Consider the following 21,280-nt stretch of genomic DNA (forward strand, 5'->3'; position numbering starts at 1 on the left):
TCCTCTTACGATCATGGCCGGCCTTGAATCTGGATCTGGAGCGGCCACCACATGGCCTGATGGCTGTGGCTGTGGCTGTGGCCGACCTGTTGGCTCTCACTGGCACCTTCTGGGGCCGCTGGACGACACAGAGGCTTCCAGGTTAGAAGGTGGGTGGGGCGTGTGTGCGTGTGCATGTGCGTGTGCGTGTGCGTGTGTGTGTTTCTCGGTGACCTGGCCCAGCCCTAGAACTGAGGCGCCCCCAGGACATTGTAGTCGAGGTCATCTAGGAGGGTCGCTTTAATAAAAGTTACTCTGAACTGTAGTGTTTTAGGTGGTGAATGACTGATTTACAAATTATTTTAATTCCACTCTTAATATTTCACTGTGATGTTAATTTGGAGGACCTGAGATTGGTCTTTGCATTTTAAGCTCATTAACTCTGCTGAGCACAGGATATTTATTGTTTGTAAATCCAAGATGCTATGTGAAAGTACTTATAGTTCTTTCTTCCTTTACAAAAGCGTAACGTAAACATGGAAATAATGTTGGTTTATAGAAATATATATTGTTCAAGGTCTGTAATTGTATTTCAAAAATGATGTGGAATTCGATTTGTGAAGGGATTTGTTTTGTCAAAAAATTTAAAAATCACTCTGTACCCTGCCGTCTGAGGCACAGGCCGCCGCCCCCCCCCCCCCCCCCCCCCCCAGTCACAGCAGAGAGGACTGGGGTTCCTTAGTCCCCCTAAACGGCTACATTGTTTCCTGAAGTTGGTTCAAATATGTTCACTAGGTTACTTTGTGTTCATTAATATCATCTTGAAAAATCCCTGCGTTACTGTGGAGACAGCATTCCCTGCCCCTAAAGGAACGTATTTCTAAGGCAAATAGGCAATTTGATACTATCACATACTGAGTGGAGGGTAGAGAAAGTGTTTTCAGACTCCAGAAAACTCGGAGAAGTCAGTAACTAAGCCGCTTGGAAATCCGTGCCACAGGTGTGGCTTTGGTGGATCGGGAAGCAACGGGAAAGTTGTTGACAGTCTGTGTCCGTTCAGTTACTACATTTCTCTTTTTCCAAATGCATCCTATTGGATATGGAATAGACCGTAGATGTCGTAGACTGAGATTTGGGACCGTGTCGGGACCATTCGGGTGACGGTGTCGCTTTCACAAACGGCATCTCCGAGTAAGTACCGTCACCTGGTGCCGTGGAGGCGGAGCCCTGCACCCGGAGTAGAGGCTGGCGCGGTGCCCGCGTGCTTTGCTCCTCTTGTGGGTGGTCTGCCGAGCCGAGAGCCGGTGGATCCCTCCGACTGTGCTAGTGGTCGTTGGGTCGCTGGGAAGGGGTTCGCTGGGCCGAAGGTCGCAATCTCCCGCATCTGTGTCACGGACTGTAATATCGTAAGGTCTGTATTCTGTATGTGTATCTTAGACCCCAATCAGGAAACAAGCCTCATGTGTGTCTTAACATTTATATTTCCATTCAAAATATGTATTCAGTGTTTATTTCCTCAAAACAGACTTTGTTAATTTAGGAAATATCTCCAAGTGGAAACGTGCTAACTTTTTCTGTAAATCTTAAATAAAAGGTGCTGTTCCTTTCTTCGACCCAGGACTGGTCTGTGTTTTCTGTCTTTCTCTCCATGCATTTTTCCTTTTTTTTTTTTTTTGTTTTTTCTTTTTTTCTTTTTTTTGGTAAAGCTTTAAATTTGTTCCGACCACATTGAAGGGAAGAATGTGGGTTGGTGGGCAGGGCACCGGGCTCGCTTTCCCCGAGCCCCCGTTGAAGGCCCTTTCTCTGGGCCTCGGTTCCTCGTCAGACGGGTCAGCCTTGGGCTGCCCTTTGACCGGGGCCCCGAGGTGTGGCCGGTGTTCCCAACGCCCCGGGCTCCCCAGCACCCCTAGCGTCTCAGACCCCGCCCATCTGTGACTCCGAATACGATGGACATGTTAAAATTGGGGTTTGAACGCAGAGGTTTTTTTGGTTTTTTTTTCAAGTTGCCTTCTTTCTGGATGTTGATGATAAAGGAGTAAATGAGCTGAGCTGATAGGGAGGGGCACCATCTGGCCAGCCTGGGGGGCAGGGGAGACCTACTACTGTGTGAGACCTCCATAACTTAGTGTACGTTCATGCCGCTGTTTCCGTCTTCCTGGAAAAGGTGAGGAATTGGGAGTGTAAAGGCGGCTTCCTCCTGAGACTGTTACTGCGGGAGGGGTCAGCATAGAGGAGCAAGGGCGGAGAGCTGGGCCCGACCTCCTGCCCCCCGCCCCCCCCAACTGATACACACACCAGCCAGAGGCAGCGTGTCCCTCAAAGACCAGCCCGCTAACACCAGCTCTAAGTGTTTTGGGGTGTTTTTCTTCTCCCTGTAATTTCATCGAGCTAAGTCTGGAGGAAGTTAATTGATAAGACTACAGAATTGGGTGGGTTGGCTGGTGGGGTTTGTTCTGTTTTGTTTAATCGTGGCCCGGTTTTACTTTCTAGCCTTGTAGTCATTGGTAAACGGCAGGCCTATAACATAATTACTTGTCGTGGTTATCAAGGTATACAGGAAATGTAGTTTATACTTTTGCTGTGTTGAAAAACTCAGTGTTCAACATTCCACTTACCTAACGTCAAATAAATGCTAAATGTGTTTTTAGGTTTTTTTTTTTTTTCAGTTTCAATTTGGTATAGAAGAACGTTTTCTTACTCAAGATTTATTGATTTCTATTTAGAGATTTCTTGCTGCTCAAATGAGGGCAAGACGTTGCATACAGTGATGAGAGGGAGGCTTTAGCCTGGTCTCCTTGATCCCTGATAATGAAGGGGGATGAAATACGACCGGGATGGGGGGGAGGGGTTGTTTGCTCCACGATTGCCAATGTTTTTCTCCCAGGGCTTTCTCTTGGGCTCACGTGTCACCAGAGCCGGCAGGTTTGACCTTGCCTTCGCCCGCTTACCCGTCCGGGGACCACGGGCGGCAGGCAGAGGGCAAGTCGGGACGGCCCGTTAGTCGCGGCCCACACTGCGTGTGCTGGCGGCTTCCAGGAGCGGCCGGGCCCGCCGTGCGGAGGCTCCCCTCCTGCCCCTCGCTCTGGCTCTTCTGGAAAGTCACTGGGTGCTGATCTGCTTCTCTTACTGTGAAAAGCTGGGCCGTAAGCGACTGGGCGACAGAGGTCAAGATTCCCAGTCCCGGGCCCGTCCCAGGTCACCTGCTGGGACACGTGGGGTTTTCACCAGTTCCTTCCTTGGTCAGGATGGCAGGAACGCGAAGACACGTGCCCCTGTGCCCCTTCTGCCCGCGCGGAGAGGGCGAAGTCCGCTTCTGAGCCGCCTCCGCACAGTTCGGTCGACCCGCCGCGCCCTCCCAGGAAACCGTGGGCGCCGGGCCTTTGCGGCCAGGAGTTGGCAGTCGGGCCGCGGCCGAGCAGGAGTCGGGCCGCCTCCGCCCGCACTGGTGACCTGTGCCGCCTCCTTCGCCCCCAGGTGTCGGACGGCCCGGGAGACGAGCCCGCCGAGTCCCCGTACGAGAGCGCCGACGAGACCCAGACCGAAGCGTCCGTCTCCTCCAAGAAGTCTGAGCGGGGCGTGGCCGCCAAAAAGGAGTACGTGTGTCAGGTGAGGGGTCGGCCGCCGCTTGCTTTTGTCCTTGACCCGGGCCCGCACTCGCACCCGCGGTCACACGGGCTTCTGTTGTGAGGGCGCCGGGCCGCGGCGGGACCCGGGACCGAGCGCCCCGGCCGGGCTCGTGCGTCCGCGTGAGGCTGTTTCGTGTCACCGCCGTGTGGCGCACGCGTGTTCCGAACGTGCGAAGTCGGGCGTGGACGGAGGAGGCAGGGGAGCCGCGGGCGGGCCGGGGGTGGGGGGGGTTGGGGGGGGTGGGGGGGGTCGCCCGGGCTCAGCCTGGCCGGCACCGGCGTCCTCAGTCCTCAGTCCTCACCGCCGCGCCTCCGCCCCGCAGCTGTGCGAGAAGCCGGGCAGCCTCCTGCTGTGCGAGGGGCCCTGCTGCGGAGCCTTCCACCTCGCCTGCCTCGGGCTGGCCCGGAGACCCGAAGGGAGGTTCACCTGCAGCGAGTGCGCCTCAGGCAAGTTCCGCGGCCCCCCCCCCCCCCCCCGGCCCCCCGGCCCGCCTGCCTCCGTGCTTCCCGCTTCGCGGGCCTGGCGCCCCCCCCGCCCCCGGCGGGTGCGCGCCTCCCCTCGGCGTCCCCACGGTCTGCTCTCTGCAGCGTGACGCGCTCCCCTCGGTGGCCGTACCGGGAGGTAGGGCCGTGTAAGGTAGCCGGCAGAGTGACGGAACGGGCCGTCCTGAGCCCCGCGCTGGGAGGTGGCCGGCGTGGGTGCCCCGGTGTCAGAGGGCCCGGCGTCACCAGTACAGGTGAGCTGGCCGGTCAGTCCCGGGACACGGACGTTCACGGGCACGTGGGCTTCCGTAGACACGCGGCGCGGACCTGAACTCCGGGGTCAACGGCAAGGACGTGCCCGTCTCCGAGCGGCCACGGCTTCCTTCTGCCGCACCGCTTCCTTCGCCGGCGCGGTCTGGGGGCTGCTGGGAAGAGGGGCCGCTCAGACGCAGCCCCTCCTGTCCACGCGCAGCCCTGAGGGCCTCCTGGCTCTCGTGGGCGCGTGTCCTAGGTTAGGAAGACACGTGGAGTCTTCCCGAGTCCCTCCCGTCCCAAGCCAAGGTCATCCGATGTGACGGCACTTTGCCTCTGCCGCCTGTGGTTGGTTCCAAGTGAAGGTTCGCTGTACTTGGTTAATGGCTCAGGAGGGAGCGCAAAAGCTTTCCTTCGGAGGAATGCCTGCTCTCCGGCTTCCCGCTAATTCGAGGGGGTGTCCCCACCTCAGCCGCCTCCTGCTCAGACTTCCTTGTCCTCCGGGGAAGCTGGAGCCCATCTCACGGCAAGGTAACGGCCCTGATGGTGGGACCGTTTTCCGAAGCGTGCTCGGACCGGGCACCGAGGTCCGAAGACAGCCCGAGGCCTCGGCAGCACGGGCCGCCCCTGACGGGGCTGCTGGAGTTCGGTGGCTCAGGGACGACAGTTTAATTCTTGTTCCCTGCCCCTCTTTAACCGTCTGCTAGGGATTCACTCGTGTTTCGTGTGTAAGGAGAGCAAGACGGACGTCAGGCGCTGCGTCGTGTCGCAGTGCGGGAAGTTCTACCACGAAGCCTGTGTGAGGAAGTACCCTCTGACCGTGTTCGAGAGCCGAGGCTTCCGCTGCCCCCTGCACAGCTGCGTGACCTGCCACGCGTCCAACCCTTCCAACCCCAGGCCCTCGAAAGGTACGGGCGCTCACGGGAGGCGGGCGCGGTGGCCGAAAGGTCTGTCCCCAAAGGCCTTCGGTTTTTCTTTGGAGTGGCGGTTGTCTTTCTGTTACTGACTCGACACCGGCTAGCAGGGTTTTTCTCGAGACGTCGGTAAGAGGATCCGCCCTGCCGTGCCTTCTTCCTGCCCTCCGCGTCCTCCCGGAGCCTCCACTTTAGGAGGGGGGCCTGTGAACCATTCTGATAGGTTCTGTTTGTTCCGGTTTTTAATTTTTAAAAAATTTGAAATTTATTTTCAAGAGAGAGAGCATGAGCAGGGGAGGGGCGGAGAGAGAGAGAGAGACAGCCTGAAGCGGGCTCCAGGCTCGGAGCTGTCAGCACAGAGCCCGACGCGGGGCTCGAACTCACGAACCGCGAGATCGTGACCTGAGCTGTAGTCACATGCTTAACTGACGGAGCCTCCCAGGTGCCCGTATGTGTGTCCCAGGTTTACTGCTTCTTCGTATATGAGAAAAATGTTCTATTTATCTATTCGTTTAGAGGCAGAGAAAGTGGGGGGGCGGGGGGGGGGGGGAGGGAATCTCAGGCAGGCTCCGTGCTTGATCTCACGATCGATCGTGACATGACCTGAGCTGAAAGCAAGAGAGTCGCACATTTAACCAACTGGGTGACCCAGGCGCCCCGAGGAAGATACTTTAACATCAAGCCGTATCTGCCTTGTTTCACGTTAGGTGTGTGGGATTGAGGGTGGTGGGCTACCTGTGCTTCTGACTCCGGTGGTTCTCAACCGTGGCGATGTTGCTCGCCAGGAACACTTGGCCACGTCTGGGGAGACCTTGGGGGGGCGCAGATTGGCACCCAGTGGGTAGAGGCCGGAGCCGTTGCGAGGCGCACTACAGGCCCCACGGGCTGGCGGTGCCTGGGTTTATCAGCCCTGCTTGACCTTATTTAAGAATGTGGCGGGGCGCCTGGGGGGCTCAACCCGCTGAGCCCCCCGCTTCGGCTCAGGTCACGACCTCGCAGTTTGCGGGTTCGAGCCCCGCGTCGGGTTCTGTGCTGACAGCTCGGAGCCTGGAGCCTGTTTCAGAGTCTGTGTCCCCCTCTGTCTCTGCCCCTCCCCTCACTCGTGCTTTGTCTCTCTCTCTCTCAAAAATAAATAAACTGTTATTTAAAAAAAAAGAGAGAGAATAAGGCATTTTAAGCGCTTGACTATTCTCTCGATGGTTTTGAAGCACCTTCGCCTGGGGGAGATGTGTTTTTGTAACATCTATTCAGTGCTCTTTCCATCCTAGTTACTGCTTTCGTCAAATACTCCGAGTTTATTTCAGCGTGAATTTTCTAAACGCGTGGGGGGCTCGGTCGCCTCTCGCCGCCCTGCTCGCCGTCGGGCCTTCAGCGCGTGTCTCTGCCCCCAGGGAAAATGATGCGGTGCGTCCGCTGCCCCGTCGCCTACCACGGAGGGGACGCTTGTCTGGCGGCCGGCTGCTCCGTGATCGCTTCCCACAGCATCATCTGCACAAGCCATTTCACTGCCCGCAAGGGGAAGCGGCATCACGCGCACGTGAACGTGAGCTGGTGTTTCGTGTGCTCCAAAGGTGAGGGCTGGCGCCACGGCGGGCGGCCAGGGCGGGCTGCTTCTCTGGGCTCCCTCGCGCGCAGCTCTCGCAGGTAACCCCTGGGGCCCCCGCGCCCGCCCTGCTCCGGGTGGGGACGCTCCCGATGTCTCCCAAGTGCTCCCGTGCCGGTGTGCGCCGTGACATTTCTGAGCTCACGGAGGCCGGCGCACCGCCGGAGGGCGAGGTCTCCGTGATGCCAATAGAACGGGCTCGTTTGGTTGCGCCCCGACGGCCGGCCGTGGTTGGGCTCGCGTCGTGGGGCGAGGGGCGGGGTGGCTGCGGGTGGGGAAGGGCCAGTGCGAGCCGCTCGCCCTCCCTTGCAGGGGGAAGCCTGCTGTGCTGTGAGTCCTGCCCGGCGGCCTTCCACCCCGACTGCCTGAGCATCGAGATGCCCGACGGCAGCTGGTTCTGCAACGAGTGCCGAGCCGGGAAGAAGCTGCACTTCCAGGACGTCGTCTGGGTTAAACTGGGGAACTACAGGTGTGAGGACCGGAACCCTGTCTGCCTCCCTGTTCACTGTGTTCTTTTCACTTTGCAGGACTGAAAGCGCTGAATGACTGTCACTCTGTCTGAAGAGTCTGTGAACCCTGTTTTTAATATTTATAATAGATGGTGGCCGGCAGAAGTTTGCCATCCCAAAAATGTTCCCCCAAATATTCAGAAAATGAAGCACGAGATTGGAGAATTCCCTGTGTTTTTCTTTGGGTCTAAAGATTATTACTGGACGCATCAGGCGCGAGTGTTCCCGTACATGGAGGGGGACCGGGGCAGCCGCTACCAGGGGGTCAGAGGGATCGGAAGAGTCTTCAAAAACGGTACGGACATTTCCAGACGGAGCGAAACCGCACTCGCGGGTACCTTCTGCTAACCCTGATTTTTGTTGTTTGAGAGTTTGGTTTCTGTAGAAAACGCCAGGCTGAGCATTCTAGCGGTGCTTTAAATTAGGAAAACGTAGGTTCGCAGACTGATTTGTTGAGGCACAGGATAAAATGTACTCCCGAGTAACGTTTACAGCGTTGGTTTGGGATTAATTTCACTCACATGCATTGGAAGCTCTATTTTTATTTAAAAAAAATTTTTTTTAAGTTTATTTTGAGAGAGCGGGGGAGGGGCAGAGAGCAGACAATCCCAAGCAGGCTCTGCAATGTCAGTGCGGAGCCCGACGCGGGGCTCGATCCCACGACCCCGAGACCATAACCTGAGCAGAAAGCAAGAGTCGGTCTCTTGACCGACTGAGCCCCCCTGGTGCCCCGCAGTGGAAGTTACTTTGAAGAAGTATTCCAGTACTGGTTTACAGAGATGTCTCCTGCCTTGCCTGTTATGTAAGATAGAAATGTGGAGAAGACTTTGCCGCCGTCTAGACCGGGTGCCCCGGGAAGGGCCAGGTGTGGGTAGGCAGACAGGTGCCCCGCTCTCTGATTCCACAGCCAGGGTGACTGACGGGATGGGAATGCCACCACCTGACTGGAGGAGGTGGCATTTACTCGGGGCCGGGAGTGAGTGGGACAGAAGGGGGACCTGGCGTGCGTTCGGCTCGTCCTAGTCCGGGGAGGGCGGGCGCGTCGCGGCCGGTGGCACATGGGGGTGGCTGGGCGGGCTGTGCTGACAGACCGGCGTCTCGTCTCCTGCGGGCCTCACGCACAGCGGGCGGCAAAGGTCTGACGAGAAAGATTTGCAAAACTCGTAATGAGATGACAGATGTTGAAACTGAGACTTGACGTGCTGGTGGGTCGTGAGGTCAGACTTGAGTCCTGGGGGTCAGGGTGGCCCCAGCACGCATGGCGTCCTCCGCCCTCGCTTGAGCCCGGCGCCCCCCCCCCCCCCCCCCCCCCCCCCCCCCCCGGGGCCCCCCCGGGGGGGGGGGGGGCCCCCCGGGCCGGGGGGGCCGGCCCCCCCCCCCCCCCCCGGAGCCCCCCCCCCCCCCCGCCCCCTCCCAGAGGACGTGTCCTCCCGGGAGGGTGTTAGAGCCCCGTGGACAGTGGGAGCCGGAGCATCACCCTCCCAGAGAAACCCGCCCTGGGCCTTCCTGGTGGCAGGTGGCACAGCACGGCGCCTCCCAGGCCTCCTCGGCCCGGCGCTCTCTGAGCATCTTGGGTGCAAAACCCTCGCGGCATTTAAAGCACCCGCCCTGAACAGCGTACGCACCCCAGAGCCTCCCGGAGACTGGTAACCGCACTTGGCGGGACGCGGAGGCTTGCGTCGGCCGCTTAGACGCAGAGCCTGTAGGTGGAGGTGTGAATTTACTAAACCTCTTACTCACGCTCACATTTCGTGGACTTTTTAGCACTGCAGGAAGCTGAAGCTCGTTTTCGTGAAATCAAACTTCAAAGGGAAGCCAGAGAAACGCAGGAGAGTGAGCGCAAGCCCCCGCCGTACAAGCACATTAAGGTGACGGGGGTGGGGGGCCGGGTCAGGGGTCACTGCGGGGACCGTGGGTGGGCCCTCCGGCCGCGGTGGGTAAGAGGGCTGCCGTGAGCAAGCAGCTATCTGCAGCCCCCGTGTGGACCGCCGCCTGAGGTCACGGGCAGAGAACAGGTGCAGCCACTGCCCAGCGTGTGTCCTTTCTGGGGGGCGGGGAGGGCGCGCGGGCAGGGCTGGGGCGGGGGGGGGGGGGTCTCTGCGGTTTTGGGTTTTGCCCTCGTGTGAGGCTCCAGCCGGGAGCCCGTGAGGCGCGGGGGTGGTGGCGGGCACGCCGCCGTCACCCGGTGCTGGGGACGAGCTTGGATGAGAGGTGGCCAGCCCGGGCCGGTGCTCGGCCGGAACGTGGCTTGGTCAGCCGGAGCCCTGGAGACAAAGCGATGTTCCCGCCGTAGAGGGTGTGGATGCCGCACAAGGACTGCGGGGGCGACCGTGCTGCCTCCGGCGAGCCCGGCAGTCCCGGCAGGGAACCTGGGTCCCCACGTCCCCACGGGGTGGGAGGGAGAGAGGTCCAGGAGCTCCTCACAGTCACGCTGGGTGAGCCGATGTCACCGTGTCCTGCCGCCTGGGGCCTGGCAGCCTCTCAGCACAGTGTGTCAGCTGCCTTCCGGCCGCTCAGGGCCGCGTCTTTGCTCCTCAGATCCGGGCGGCGCGCCCTGGGTGTGTGTGCAGGTGACACGTGCTCTGGGGTTAGCGTTTCCTCGGGGATGACTTCGTGGAAATGGAGCTCCTGGGTCAAACAGCTTGGGACCTGAGGGCTCCTGAGGCGGGTTTTCAGGTCGCGCTTCTGTGTTTCGCTGTCGCGGCCCAGCGGTGAGGAGGGCCTTTCTTCCGCCACGTTTCCCCTCGCCTTACTGGCCTCTGCTTCAGTCCCTCTTCCGCTCTGTCTGTGGCTTTGTGGTTGGGTTGCTCTTGTGCTGTCACCGTGAACCGTGAGTTTGCCGGGGCAGAGCCTCCCTGGTCACCTGCCTGCGGGTCCCCGGCTACAGGGACCCTGCCCCGTGCTCAGCACGTGCCTGTGCGCCTGTCTTCTGGCAGCCTGGCGGGGCAAGCGTGGACGAGGGACGTGAAGTGACGGGCGGGGTGGGGGCCGTGCGCCCCCCCCCCCCCCCCCGCCACCCTCCTCTGGAGCGTGGGGACCGGCGGGAGGCCGGGGTGCTTGCTCTCTTGTCTGACGCGCCCCCGTGTCCCCGGCAGGTGAACAAGCCCTATGGGAAAGTCCAGATCCACACGGCCGACATCTCTGAGATCCCCAAGTGCAACTGTAAGCCCACCGACGAGAACCCCTGCGGCTTCGACTCGGAGTGTCTGAACCGGATGCTGATGTTCGAGTGCCACCCGCAGGTGTGCCCCGCGGGCGAGTACTGCCAGAATCAGTGCTTCACCAAGCGCCAGTACCCCGAGACCAAGATCATCAAGACGGACGGCAAAGGGTGGGGCCTGGTCGCCAAGCGGGACATCAGAAAGGTGTGTGCCGAGCCCCTTTCCTTGCTTGCAAGAAATCCTGGGCCGGCTGGCGGCTCACGCTTGGATATGCTTAGTACGCTTTTGCACGCACGTGAGAACGGGGTTTTTCAAAAGTCTGAGTTTCTACGGTTGAATGTCGTAAAACGTTACGTGCCTGCTGTCCAGCAAGGTAAAACCCAGCGGGCCCCTGACTTGGCCTCCACTTGGCATTTTGGTGGTCGCTCTATGACAGGAAAGACCGTGAAGGAGCCCTGCCCCGGACGGGCGGCTGTTCCGTCCGGGGCAGCGCGGGACCGGGTCGTCCGTCAAGGCCACAGGCCACACACACGGCCTGCCCACGTCCTAGGCTGGGCAGCCGGAAGTAGAGAGGCAGCCGGAATTGGCTTATGAGGCCAGGCCGTGGCCTGGGGGGCGGCGGCCTCAGACCCCAGGCCTGGTTCAGGGCCGATCCCGGGCGGGAGCAGCGGCTCTGAAACGCGCACGGCCCCTGCGGGTCTGGTTCCACTGCCCGCCTCGGCGGCCAGTTCCTCCGGGCTCTCGCCGCGTAGACTCTGCTAGGGAAGGCGAGCCGTGGCAGCCGGCCGTGCGGGAGCTCGCGGTGCGCCGCCAGGGTGCCCAGAGGCAGTTGCTGCAGGAAGCGAGAGTTAGGGTGCCGCTTTGGGAAGGACGCTCGGGTGAAGTGTTCCCTGACAGCCGAGCGTGGAGTCGCCGAGCTAGACCTGAACTTGCAGGGCCTTGGGAGGACGCGCCCCGGACCGCGTCGTGACGCGCGCGCGGTGCCGGCTCCGGGCGCTTCGGGCGCGGGCTCCTGCACCCGGACCCCGTTGTTTACCACGGTCACGGTGTGCTGTTCCGCCTTGCAGGGAGAGTTCGTGAATGAGTACGTCGGCGAGCTGATCGACGAGGAGGAGTGCATGGCGAGGATCAAACACGCACACGAGAACGACATCACACACTTCTACATGCTCACCATAGACAAGGTAGTGCTGCCAGCTCCCCACGGGGCCGTGCGCTGCGCTGTGCCCCGGGGCCACAGGCCCGTCTGTGGTCCCGCCCGCGTGGCCCGGTCTTCAGCCGTTTATGCGTTCTCTCCTGAGGGGCACGGCGCCTTCCGGCAGCTGCCTGAGGGCCTGTCCGCGTGAGGGCGTCCTGGGGCCGCGTGCGTCCGCTGGTGCGCGCACAAAGTACCACACAGGCCGGACCAAGGGTCGGTGAAAAGAGGAGAAAAGATGAGGAGAGTTACACGTTGTCGGCCGCACAGCCCAGGTGTGCAGTTTGCAGGGTACGTCGGCCAGAGGGACCGATGTCCTCGGAGCAGGGGCCACACCGCCCGGTTGCCGGTGGGGGTGAACGGAAGAAGGTGCATCCGGGACGCTCACGGGCCGGCTCCCGCCCGCCAGGACGGCCCTTCCCGGGTGTGTGCGCGGCGGGCTGCTCTGACCCCAGGGGCGGCCTCTGTGGTGCCCGAGCGCCGTGCGTGGGGAAGGCGGTCGCGAGGCTCGTGTCCGCTGCTTGGCCTTGAGGCCGTCGTCCAGCAGGAGCGGGTGGCTACCGCGAAGGATGGCCGGAAACGAGGTAGAAGATGATCGCGCACCAGGTTAGGATGGTCCCGGGGACCTCGCAGGGTCGTCCCCAGGGAGGCCGCGGCCCCACCACGAGGAGACGAGGCGGATGCCGCGGTCCGTGTGCGCTTCCTGCCGGGACCCTAGACCCTGGGGCTGGGATGCCGGACGGGACCCCCTGGAGACCGTGCGGGAAACCCCACTGTGGACACGGTGCCGTCCGTGACGGTTAAGTGTCTGCACCGGGAGCTCCTCGTGAGGACAGCGCTGACGTGTCCGAGGAACTCACTGGCAGAGGGCGAGGGAAGGAGCGTGTGCGCGGGCACCTCTGCGGGCTAGGTGACGAGGAGAAAGCAAACGTGCGAAAGCGTCAGTTAGGCGGCGTGTCCGGGTGAGAGGTACGGGCGTCGGCTGTAGCGTTCCGTGTTTCTTCCTGTAAGTTCGAAATCGTTCAAGGTGAAGGAATTGGTTAGAAAGGTGAGGGTCCTGCACCAGAGGGGGGCGGAGCTCCTCCCTGGGCCCGTCGGGGGGCACAGTACATCCGGAGCTCCTGCCGGAGGCGGGTCCGGCAGACCCCACAGGCTGGCAAACAGGGATCCCGTGGTACGAGAACACCCGGCTGTGGATGGGGGAGGACCGACTGCCCACAACACCTGTGTAGGGTGGCGGGTGAGGGGCAGAGAGGCCGCTTCTCGGAAGCAGGGGCGAGCGCGTGCAGCCTCCGGGGGCCGACCCTCGTGTGGGGACCACCGCCAAGGCCTGCTCGGAGGCCTGGCGGGCAGCTGGAGCTGAGGCACCCGTGTAGACCCCTCAGAGGGCGGTAGTCCTAGGCGAGGGGCCCGTACGCTTGGCCCCGAGGGTAGCGGATTCAGGCTTCCCGCTGCCACCCCCCTCCCTTTTAGACGGTAGTGGTGAGGGAGGTTGTTTTATTAGAAGTTTAACACTTGAAACGCGTGTCTTACCAGGTTTTGGAGTCAAAATGTAAACCACTCGTGTGTTGTGAGAAATGCCAGGTTCGTCATTTACCACACAGATTGGTCCCTGAAACTGCTGAACCCTAATAATTCACTTAGGCTCCCTGACTGAAGAGAAGATAAAGCCAAAGGCCCACGAGAGAGAAACAACTCATACCTCACGTCACGTCCTTGCCATAAAAAGAGCGCAAGTCCCACTTCAGCGCTTACCGGGCCGTGGAACAAGATGTCCTCAAGCAGGACCTTCACAAAGTCTCAGCTTTTGGTGGGAGCCAGAAGTAGCAAGACTGAAGTCTGGCACCAAGTCTTAAGTGAGCGTGTGAGAAACGGCCGAAGCCATTAAAGGAGACGTGGCGATCACGCCTCACACCGAGAGCTAACACGCCATCGTCGAGATGAGCCCAGAAGGCGGCTGAGGAGACGCTGGGCAGCCACAGGGCAAACGGCTGGAGCGGAAGCCGGGACCAGAGAGGCTGTCGGCCGTGGCACGGGAAGGGAAGATGAAAACTTTGTCGGAGAGGCCGGGAGACGCAGAAGGCAGACATGTTCAGATGCTCCAGAAGGAAAGACAAGAGAATGGGGGAAGGGTCATGTGGCGAAAGGATTTTCTAGAATCTGATGGAAATTGACCCAAGTTTTGAATAGCATAACTAAAAATAAACGTATACCTAGAGATGCTATTAAAAAAAAAAAACCCAAATGTAGCAAAGACACGTAGCAGGGACACCAGAGACTGAAAGTGGCAGAGAGAGGAGCACGTTCCAGGAGCGACAGTCAGACTCCTCCACGTGTGACCCGCGGCCTGAAGACACGGCACAGAGTGGCAGGTGGTAGCCCCCACTCCACAGTTGAGCACCACCACAGTTGAGGAAGCAGAGTGAGCTTCAGAAGTGACCTGTGAGACGCAAGCAGGTGTGGTGTGCACGCGAATCCACAGTGGGCACACCTGTACGGGTCTGGCTGCCTGGCACCGTGGGAACCACGGTGGTGATTGCTGGGCAGCAGGGGCTGTGGTGTCAGGGGCAGGGCAGGCTGACGGCCCCAGAGGGGTTAGAAGTGGTGGCACGGAGCCATCGCGAGCTGCTTGTTTTGTGTGGATGCGGGGGTGAGGTGTCACCAACTTTCCACTTTGGCAAAGTATACATGTTAAAGCTACACTGAAAATTACTAAATGTATAGAAACAGAAGGTGTGACTTCCAAGTTGTCGACTGAGTGGAAAGGAGCATGAGGAAAGTAGACAGTGAGGTAGGAGGGAGGTAAAAAGAGAAAAGAGGGTAATTAGAAAGCATGGGTTTAGCTCAGCTGGTTCTGTGTCCAACTCGTGATTTCAGCTCAGGTCATGATCCCAAAGTTGTGGGTTCAAGCCCTGCATCAGGCTCCATCCACAATGAATATGGAGGCTGTATGGGCTCTCTCTCTCTTCTTCTACCCATCTCCTCTGTTTTTTCTCTCTTAAAAACAAAAAACCATGCACGGGATACAAAAATACACGTGTGGCAATGATCACAATAAATGTAAATGGCTTAATTTATAAGACTAAGGTTTAGACTGGCTAAAATACGGGAACCTGATTTAAAAAAAAAAAAAATTTTAATGTTTATTTATTTTTGAGACAGAGAGAGACAGAGCATGAACGGGGGAAGGTCAGAGAGAGAGGGAGACACAGAATCTGAAGCAGGCTCCAGGCTCTGAGCTGTCAGCACAGAGCCCGATGCAGGGCTGGAACTCACAGAGCGTGAGATCATGACCTGAGCTGAAGTCGGACGCTTAACCGACTGAGCCACCCAGGCACCCCAGGAATCTGATCTGAAGCTCTGCGACTTACGTATTAAGAATGAACTTAGAGGGGTGCCTGGCCGGCTCAGTCTGTGGAGTACGGGACTCTCTGATCTCGGGGTCATGAGTTCAAGCCCCATGTTGGGTGTGGAGATTACTTTAAAAAGTTAAACAAAAAAAGGAAGCAGAAAGCTTGTAAGTGTACTAGAAAATTAAAAACTTAGTAAAGGCTAGTGCAGAGAAGGCTGTTCGTAGTACATTAGCATCAGATAAGGTAGACTTTGAACAGGCACAGCAGCCAAGGAGGAGGCCTTAGTAGGGTCCTCACTCCCCTGCTTACTGGGTGCAGTTGTGGGGGTGGAGGAGACCCAGGAACTCAATGCGTATCTAACAGCTTGGAGAGATCTTAAAAGAAGGTCAATGAAGAAAACAGGAGACAGGAGCGGACCCACGGTGCAGCAACAGGAACCTGTAAACATTAAAATACATGTGGGACTGTGGTAGGAGAGAGTGGCTTCTCGCTCCCAGAGCAACAGCAACAAAAAGTATATGGAGTACGTCTTCGGTGGGGCTGGGGACAGACAGGCCATCAGCCTGGAAGTGCCTTTGTCGGAAGAGACGAAGAGCCGTCTGCGGGTGGCACCTGCTGGGCAGCAGCACTGAGTCTCGGAAGGGGGCAGCGGAGACAGGAGGTGTGGGGGCTCCTGGGAGGCAGGAGTGACGGGCTTGGGAAGGGCCGTCTTCCGAGAGAGAGAAGGTGCCCGAGACAGAGCACGCGGTGCACGTTCCCTGAGTCCGGCTGCTGCGGAGCCCCGGCGCCCTCCGAGCCGGGTGGTGAAGGGACCACAGAAGCTGCCTGTGGTGGAGAGAAGCCACTGGGACGGGTGCCGTCACAAAGCACTGGACTTGAGAGAGTGAGGAGTCGGAGGCGGCCGGACGGCAGGCAGGGCTGAGTCGGGAACGCAGGGGGCGTGGGGTGGAACGGGAGGAGACCGGCATCTCCCAGCAGAAGCTTCAGCTGCCCGGAACGCGTGGGAGCGCGGGGCAGACGTGGGACAGACGCGGGGACTGAGCAGGACGCGGCGGGGAGACAGCGGGGAAGGACGAGACCAGCACAACACAGGGCACAGGCCGAGGACAGTCTCTGCGTGACCGCGGGCGCTCCGGACACCGGAAGGAGGTGAAGACGGTGCTGTGTTTCCGGGAAATCCATCCAGAACGGCCAGCGTAGTGAGTATTGTATCAAAATTATGGGTGTGACAAACCCCTCCGGTAGCCAGACGAAGACGCTGAATTGCGTGCCAGGGAAGGGAATGAGGCTGGCTTGCCAGCTGTGGACACAGAGCTCCGCGCCTGAGCACAGAGGGTCAGCTCCCACACGGTGTTCAGGAGAAGAGAGGGCCAGAGACCAGAGACCCTGCGGCCAGCTGAGCCGTTCGTCAGGGGCAGCGGCTACAGGGTAAGAGGCTCGAGTGTGAGGCGCGGAGCCAGGAGACTGTCCGGGAGCACAGCGCGCTTGGGGTATCGTGCCCGACACAGGGAAGGGCAGCCCAGGTCACCTCCGGTGGCAGCCGGGGATCGGAGCCGGTAACTCCCGGAGGGAGACCGAAGGTGGCCGAGCGGTGCTGGCGAGGTGGGGTCACTGAGGCCATGGTGGCAGACCCGTGGGTGCCACACACGGCTGGAGATGCCGGGCTGCTTATAAAGGGCGGTCGGGAGGACAAAACTCCAAATAGCCAACAGGACGGGAAAATTGTAACGAGATCCGCGTTCCTTTGCGGTGAAAGGCTTAAGAGGCCCGCGTGCGAACAGAACAGGCTGGTAGGTCAGACTTGTGCACGGCGTATCGTTCTGTCTGTAAACAGGGAATTGAATTAACTCACCTGTTGAAAGATTCCCCAAGTGGTCTGTAAAGCAAAGCCTGCTTCTCTGCTGTCCGTAGAAAGAAAGATTCTGAAAGCTGGAGCGTCAAGTCGTGTGCGGGGCGGGCGGCCCCTGTCAGGTGAGGCCGGACTCCGGCCCCACCATGTCCGGGGGCTCAAAGGAAGGCCTCGATGGCGGCAAGGACCCCTTCGTGCAGAGCGCGTGCCCGGCGCCACATCCCTCGAGCGGCAACAGGGAGGCCAGGAGAGGCTGGGGGAGCCGGTCTGCCATGCGTCTGCCTCCGAGGCAGAGGGAGGGGCCCTGGACAGACAGACAGAGAGAACACGGTTAATGAGGGAACTGAAGTCAACGCACAACTTTAGCAGTTAGCAAACAGCACAAGTAAAAAAAAACATCCGCCCCCCCCCCCCCCCCCCCCCCCCCCCCCCCAACACGGTGCCCAGTACTTTCCAAAGACACACCCCCTCCCCCTCCCCCACCCCCACCCCAGGGGCAGATCCCAGGCTCGGCCCAGTGATGGGGCAGAGGGAGCGGGCTTGGGGCCCACAGGAGGGGAGGGTGCGCCCCTGAGAAGCACCCCCCCCCCCGCCCCCCGGGAGCGCAGGGGCCTTCACAGCCCAGGACTGACAGACACAGGAAGGCACACCCACTGTCACCTTAACGAGTGCCGCGGAATCCTCTGAGGCTGTGTAAGCCCTGCTCCCTGAACACTCGGAAACTGGGAAAAGAAGGGAGTTTCTTCCAGTTTGGTGAAGCTGTGAAAATCTGTCCCAGACTCTCGGCCTGGAAGGCTCAGGAAGGAGACAAGATGCTGTGGCTGCTGCTCCTGACCCCGGACACGGCGGCATGGGGGAAGGCTCATGGACGACCTGCGCACCGGCGTCGGGTCCCCCCCACACACGCAGAAACACTGGCGACAGCTCTCCCGCGGGACACGTGAGAGGACGTGAATGAACGAGACACGGCTCCGTTTCTGGTTGAGAGGAAATGGCGTCACAACGTGTGTCTTCCCAAATGTCAAATCGCTGTGATCTCCACGCAGATATTAACAATTTAAAGTAAACGTTGGGGCGCCTGGGTGGCTCAGTCGGTTAAGCGTCCGACTTCGGCTCAGGTCATGATCTCACAGCTCGTGGGTTTGAGCCCCGCGTCGGGCTCTGTGCTGACAGCTCGGAGCCTGGAGCCTGTTTCGGATTCTGTGTCGCCCTCTCTCTCTGCCCCCGCAGAGCACTCTGTCTCTCTCGCTTTCTCTCAAAAATAAATACAAACGTTAAAAAAAATTATAAAAGTAAGTGTCGATGGGCCATCTAGAGCCCACGCAGACGGCGAAGCCCGCAGGACTGAACGGCGCTCACTCACGCTCTCTGGCATTCCCGTGAACGGTGTGGCCCAGTCTCAGTGGCAAGTGACGGGGCGGCAGACGACAGACCTCTGGGCAATGGTGCCCCCTCACTGCACTCACAAGAGTAGATCTTCCAGATGCTGTAAGGAGCCAGGAAACACCGGAGGTCTCTTGTGTAACTTAGGGGTTCGAGAAGGCTGTGCGAGGCTAGTCGAAGACCCCGAACGCATAAAGTGAAGGATTAACAAAATCAGTTGTGTAAAACCGGGCAAGTTTTGAGCGAGAAAAGGTACCATCAAGTTAAAAATCGAGTGTTGTCCTAAGAGAAAGATTTGACACGTAGTCACCAAGGGTCTGGTATCCAGAATATACGCACACGTGCGCGCGCACACACACACACACACACATAGGGAGGGAGCTGCAGATCACCAGGTCGCCCAGGGATGCTGGCCCTCAGCCCTCAGCCAGGAAGTGCACCCTGGAGCCCTGGGGCCGGTGACGCCGTGGAAGCTGTGGGGCCAGGGCCTCCGCCGCTGTGGGAAGGAACACTGTGCGGGCCGTGAAAGGCCCCTATGCGGAGGGAAAGGGCACACTGCAGAGCAAGCCCGTTCTGATCGCATTTCTGTATTGAAAGGAACACCTGGTGTGGGTGTAGATTGTGTGTTTGCACGTTTGTTCACCCCATTCACACAGAGCTTTGCACAAGCTCGTGACCACAGTGCTGTATGTGCCTGATCTTAAGTGCCCTCCTCCCCCGTGCATCTCTTACCTCGGCTGCCCCCCTCACGGGGCAGGGACCTCCAGCCGCACCGTCCCGTTGCTGGACGGTGATGGCGTGTGCACGAGTGCTGCGTCGCGGGCTCGGCCCCAGGGCAGGGCCACGGCGTGCGCATATTTGTGGTTTTTCGCCAGCGCCGGGCTGCTTTAATCAAACCCGTTCCTGCGGTCACCGAGTGCGTCCGGTTCCGTTGTCCTTTTCACCTGCGTTTCCTCCACTGCTTGGCAATGTGGACACCTTCCCAAAGTGCTTGTGCGTCTGGGTCAGATCTTCGGGAATCGTGTGGTTCTATCCTTTGCTCCTTTGGAACCGGGGTCCTGTCGTTTGTGTCCCGTCGATGTGAGTCTCTGGCGGCTGTCAGTGGTGACACCTTGCCGTCCCTCCTGGCTTGTCTGTCACCTGCTGGCTGGTGTGGGGAAGCGCCTGCTGGCGGCCCCGTCCTCACCGGGACTCGCTGGGGCTTGGTCCTCGCCACGTGGTCCTGACCTGCCCTCCGTGAGTGAGAGAAACAGAGAACTGGTTTGGGGGCGTCCTGTCCGAGTGGACACAGGAGACCACGGTTTCCAGTACAACATCGTCGGCCAGTGGGAGAGACGGTGAAAATTCCCTTTAAGAAGGGCGTAATGGCTAAGGGTCACCCCCGCGCTTAAATGCGACTTGAAACTTGAGTTGTACCTTACAGGACCGGATAATTGATGCTGGCCCCAAAGGAAACTACTCCCGGTTCATGAATCACAGCTGCCAGCCCAACTGTGAGACCCTCAAGTGGACGGTGAACGGGGACACTCGCGTGGGCCTGTTTGCCGTGTGCGACATCCCCGCAGGTACGACATATCCGCGGGCTCCCCCGAGGCCGTGACACCGGTGTGGACGTGAGCGAGTAGGAGTGTGTGTTGTGGGCCTGATGAACGCGTTTCCAGGGTGGCCGCGTGTCTCTTCTCCCCTAGGGACGGAGCTGACCTTCAACTACAACCTCGACTGTTTGGGTAACGAGAAGACAGTCTGTCGGTGTGGGGCCTCCAACTGCAGCGGGTTCCTTGGGGACAGACCAAAGGTAAAGTCACGGATGCCAGCCTTTCTGACGTCTGCGGACACGTCCGTCCCTTCTTCCGGGCTGGCGGGTAGCTTTGGCGGGCAGGAGGGGTCCCTGCAGGGTGTGGGCGGCAGGGCTCCGGGCTCCTATGGCTCACGCGGCCGGAAGTCTGCAGCCAGAGCGCCGTCCGGGCCTCTCTCTGTCCGGAGGCTCTGCCGGCTTCTGGCGGTTTCCAGCCGGCCTTGGCGTTCCTTGGCTGGTGGACGCATTACTCCCGTCTCTGCCCTGATCTGCACAGGGCCTTCTCCCTGTCTCTGTGTCCCTTCCTCTCCTCGTGAGGATGCCAGTCATTCTGGGTTAAGGGCCCGCCCTGCCCCAGCCGCACCTCATCCTAACGCATTACATCCGCATCAACACCGTTTCCAAGGAGCATCCCGTTCTGAGATTCCGGGCAGGTCATGAATTTGGGGCCCACTTACCTGCCTGCCTAGGCCCCCAAACACGGGGGGATCACGGGCATCTGGCCCGGAGTTGGGATGTCCACGGGGGTCTGCCGCTTCAGCCGAGGGCACGATTTTGTTTCTGTCGCTCACAGTGCGGTTCTTACTGGAAAGAGCGAGGGGCGCATCCCGTGGGGGCGGGGCCGCTCCGGGCCTGTGCGTCCCGCCCGCAGATCCGGGAGGCGCTGACAGCCGCTACTACAGAGGCTCTTGGCAGAGCTGGTCCTCCTCGCTGGACACAGTGGTCACCCGTGGGGCAGAACAGGCGTGCGTGCTTTGTTCACGAGACATGCGTGGACCCAAGCCCCCCCCCCCCCCCCCCCCCCCCGAGGCACACGCCTGGTCCCCGCTCGGTCTTCGCCAGGCGAAAGCGTCTGCAGATGCACGCACCTGCACCATGGCTCTTGTGCTCCCTCTTTGTGGTTCCTTTTGTTACTGCTTTGGTCCACGCATGTCTCGTAAACAAAGCACGTTTGTTTCTCACTTTAGACCTCGACGTCCCTTTCTTCAGAGGAAAAGGGCAAAAAGACCAAGAAAAGAACGAGGAGGCGGAGAACCAGAGGCGAAGGGAAGAAGGAGTCCGAGGACGAGTGTTTCCGCTGTGGGGACGGCGGCCAGCTGGTGCTGTGTGACCGCAAATCCTGCACCAAGGCCTACCACCTGTCGTGCCTGGGCCTGGGCAAGCGGCCCTTCGGTGGG

General features: G+C 59.8%; 1 protein-coding gene, 1 long non-coding RNA gene and 1 other non-coding gene across 3 annotated transcripts in view; 2 read left to right on the forward strand and 1 right to left on the reverse strand.

Annotated features, from left to right (window-relative positions):
- Nucleotides 1–19,735, reverse strand: part of LOC125922558 (uncharacterized) — a 92,470-nt gene extending 72,735 nt beyond the window's left edge. Inside the window, exons 1-2 of the long non-coding RNA XR_007457697.1 lie at nucleotides 17,585–19,735; nucleotides 15,017–17,228 (exon numbers count right to left, since the gene is read on the reverse strand). This is a non-coding gene — a long non-coding RNA (uncharacterized LOC125922558). The remainder of the gene's footprint in view (nucleotides 1–15,016; nucleotides 17,229–17,584) is intronic.
- Nucleotides 1–21,280, forward strand: part of NSD2 (nuclear receptor binding SET domain protein 2) — a 77,433-nt gene that overhangs the window by 54,115 nt on the left and 2,038 nt on the right. The window contains exons 10-21 of the mRNA XM_049630159.1: nucleotides 3,454–3,585; nucleotides 3,929–4,052; nucleotides 5,048–5,248; nucleotides 6,646–6,825; nucleotides 7,170–7,326; nucleotides 7,456–7,661; nucleotides 9,131–9,234; nucleotides 10,462–10,731; nucleotides 11,595–11,711; nucleotides 19,731–19,872; nucleotides 19,996–20,102; nucleotides 21,071–21,275. Of these exons, the coding sequence (XP_049486116.1) occupies nucleotides 3,454–3,585; nucleotides 3,929–4,052; nucleotides 5,048–5,248; nucleotides 6,646–6,825; nucleotides 7,170–7,326; nucleotides 7,456–7,661; nucleotides 9,131–9,234; nucleotides 10,462–10,731; nucleotides 11,595–11,711; nucleotides 19,731–19,872; nucleotides 19,996–20,102; nucleotides 21,071–21,275 (1,945 nt within the window). The remainder of the gene's footprint in view (nucleotides 1–3,453; nucleotides 3,586–3,928; nucleotides 4,053–5,047; nucleotides 5,249–6,645; nucleotides 6,826–7,169; nucleotides 7,327–7,455; nucleotides 7,662–9,130; nucleotides 9,235–10,461; nucleotides 10,732–11,594; nucleotides 11,712–19,730; nucleotides 19,873–19,995; nucleotides 20,103–21,070; nucleotides 21,276–21,280) is intronic.
- Nucleotides 19,496–19,622, forward strand: LOC125924167 (small Cajal body-specific RNA 23). The gene has a single exon (XR_007458332.1). It is a non-coding gene; the product is annotated as a small Cajal body-specific RNA 23 (non-coding RNA).

Source organism: Panthera uncia, chromosome B1 (genome assembly GCF_023721935.1).
Source record: "Panthera uncia isolate 11264 chromosome B1, Puncia_PCG_1.0, whole genome shotgun sequence".
Taxonomy (NCBI): domain Eukaryota; kingdom Metazoa; phylum Chordata; class Mammalia; order Carnivora; family Felidae; genus Panthera; species Panthera uncia.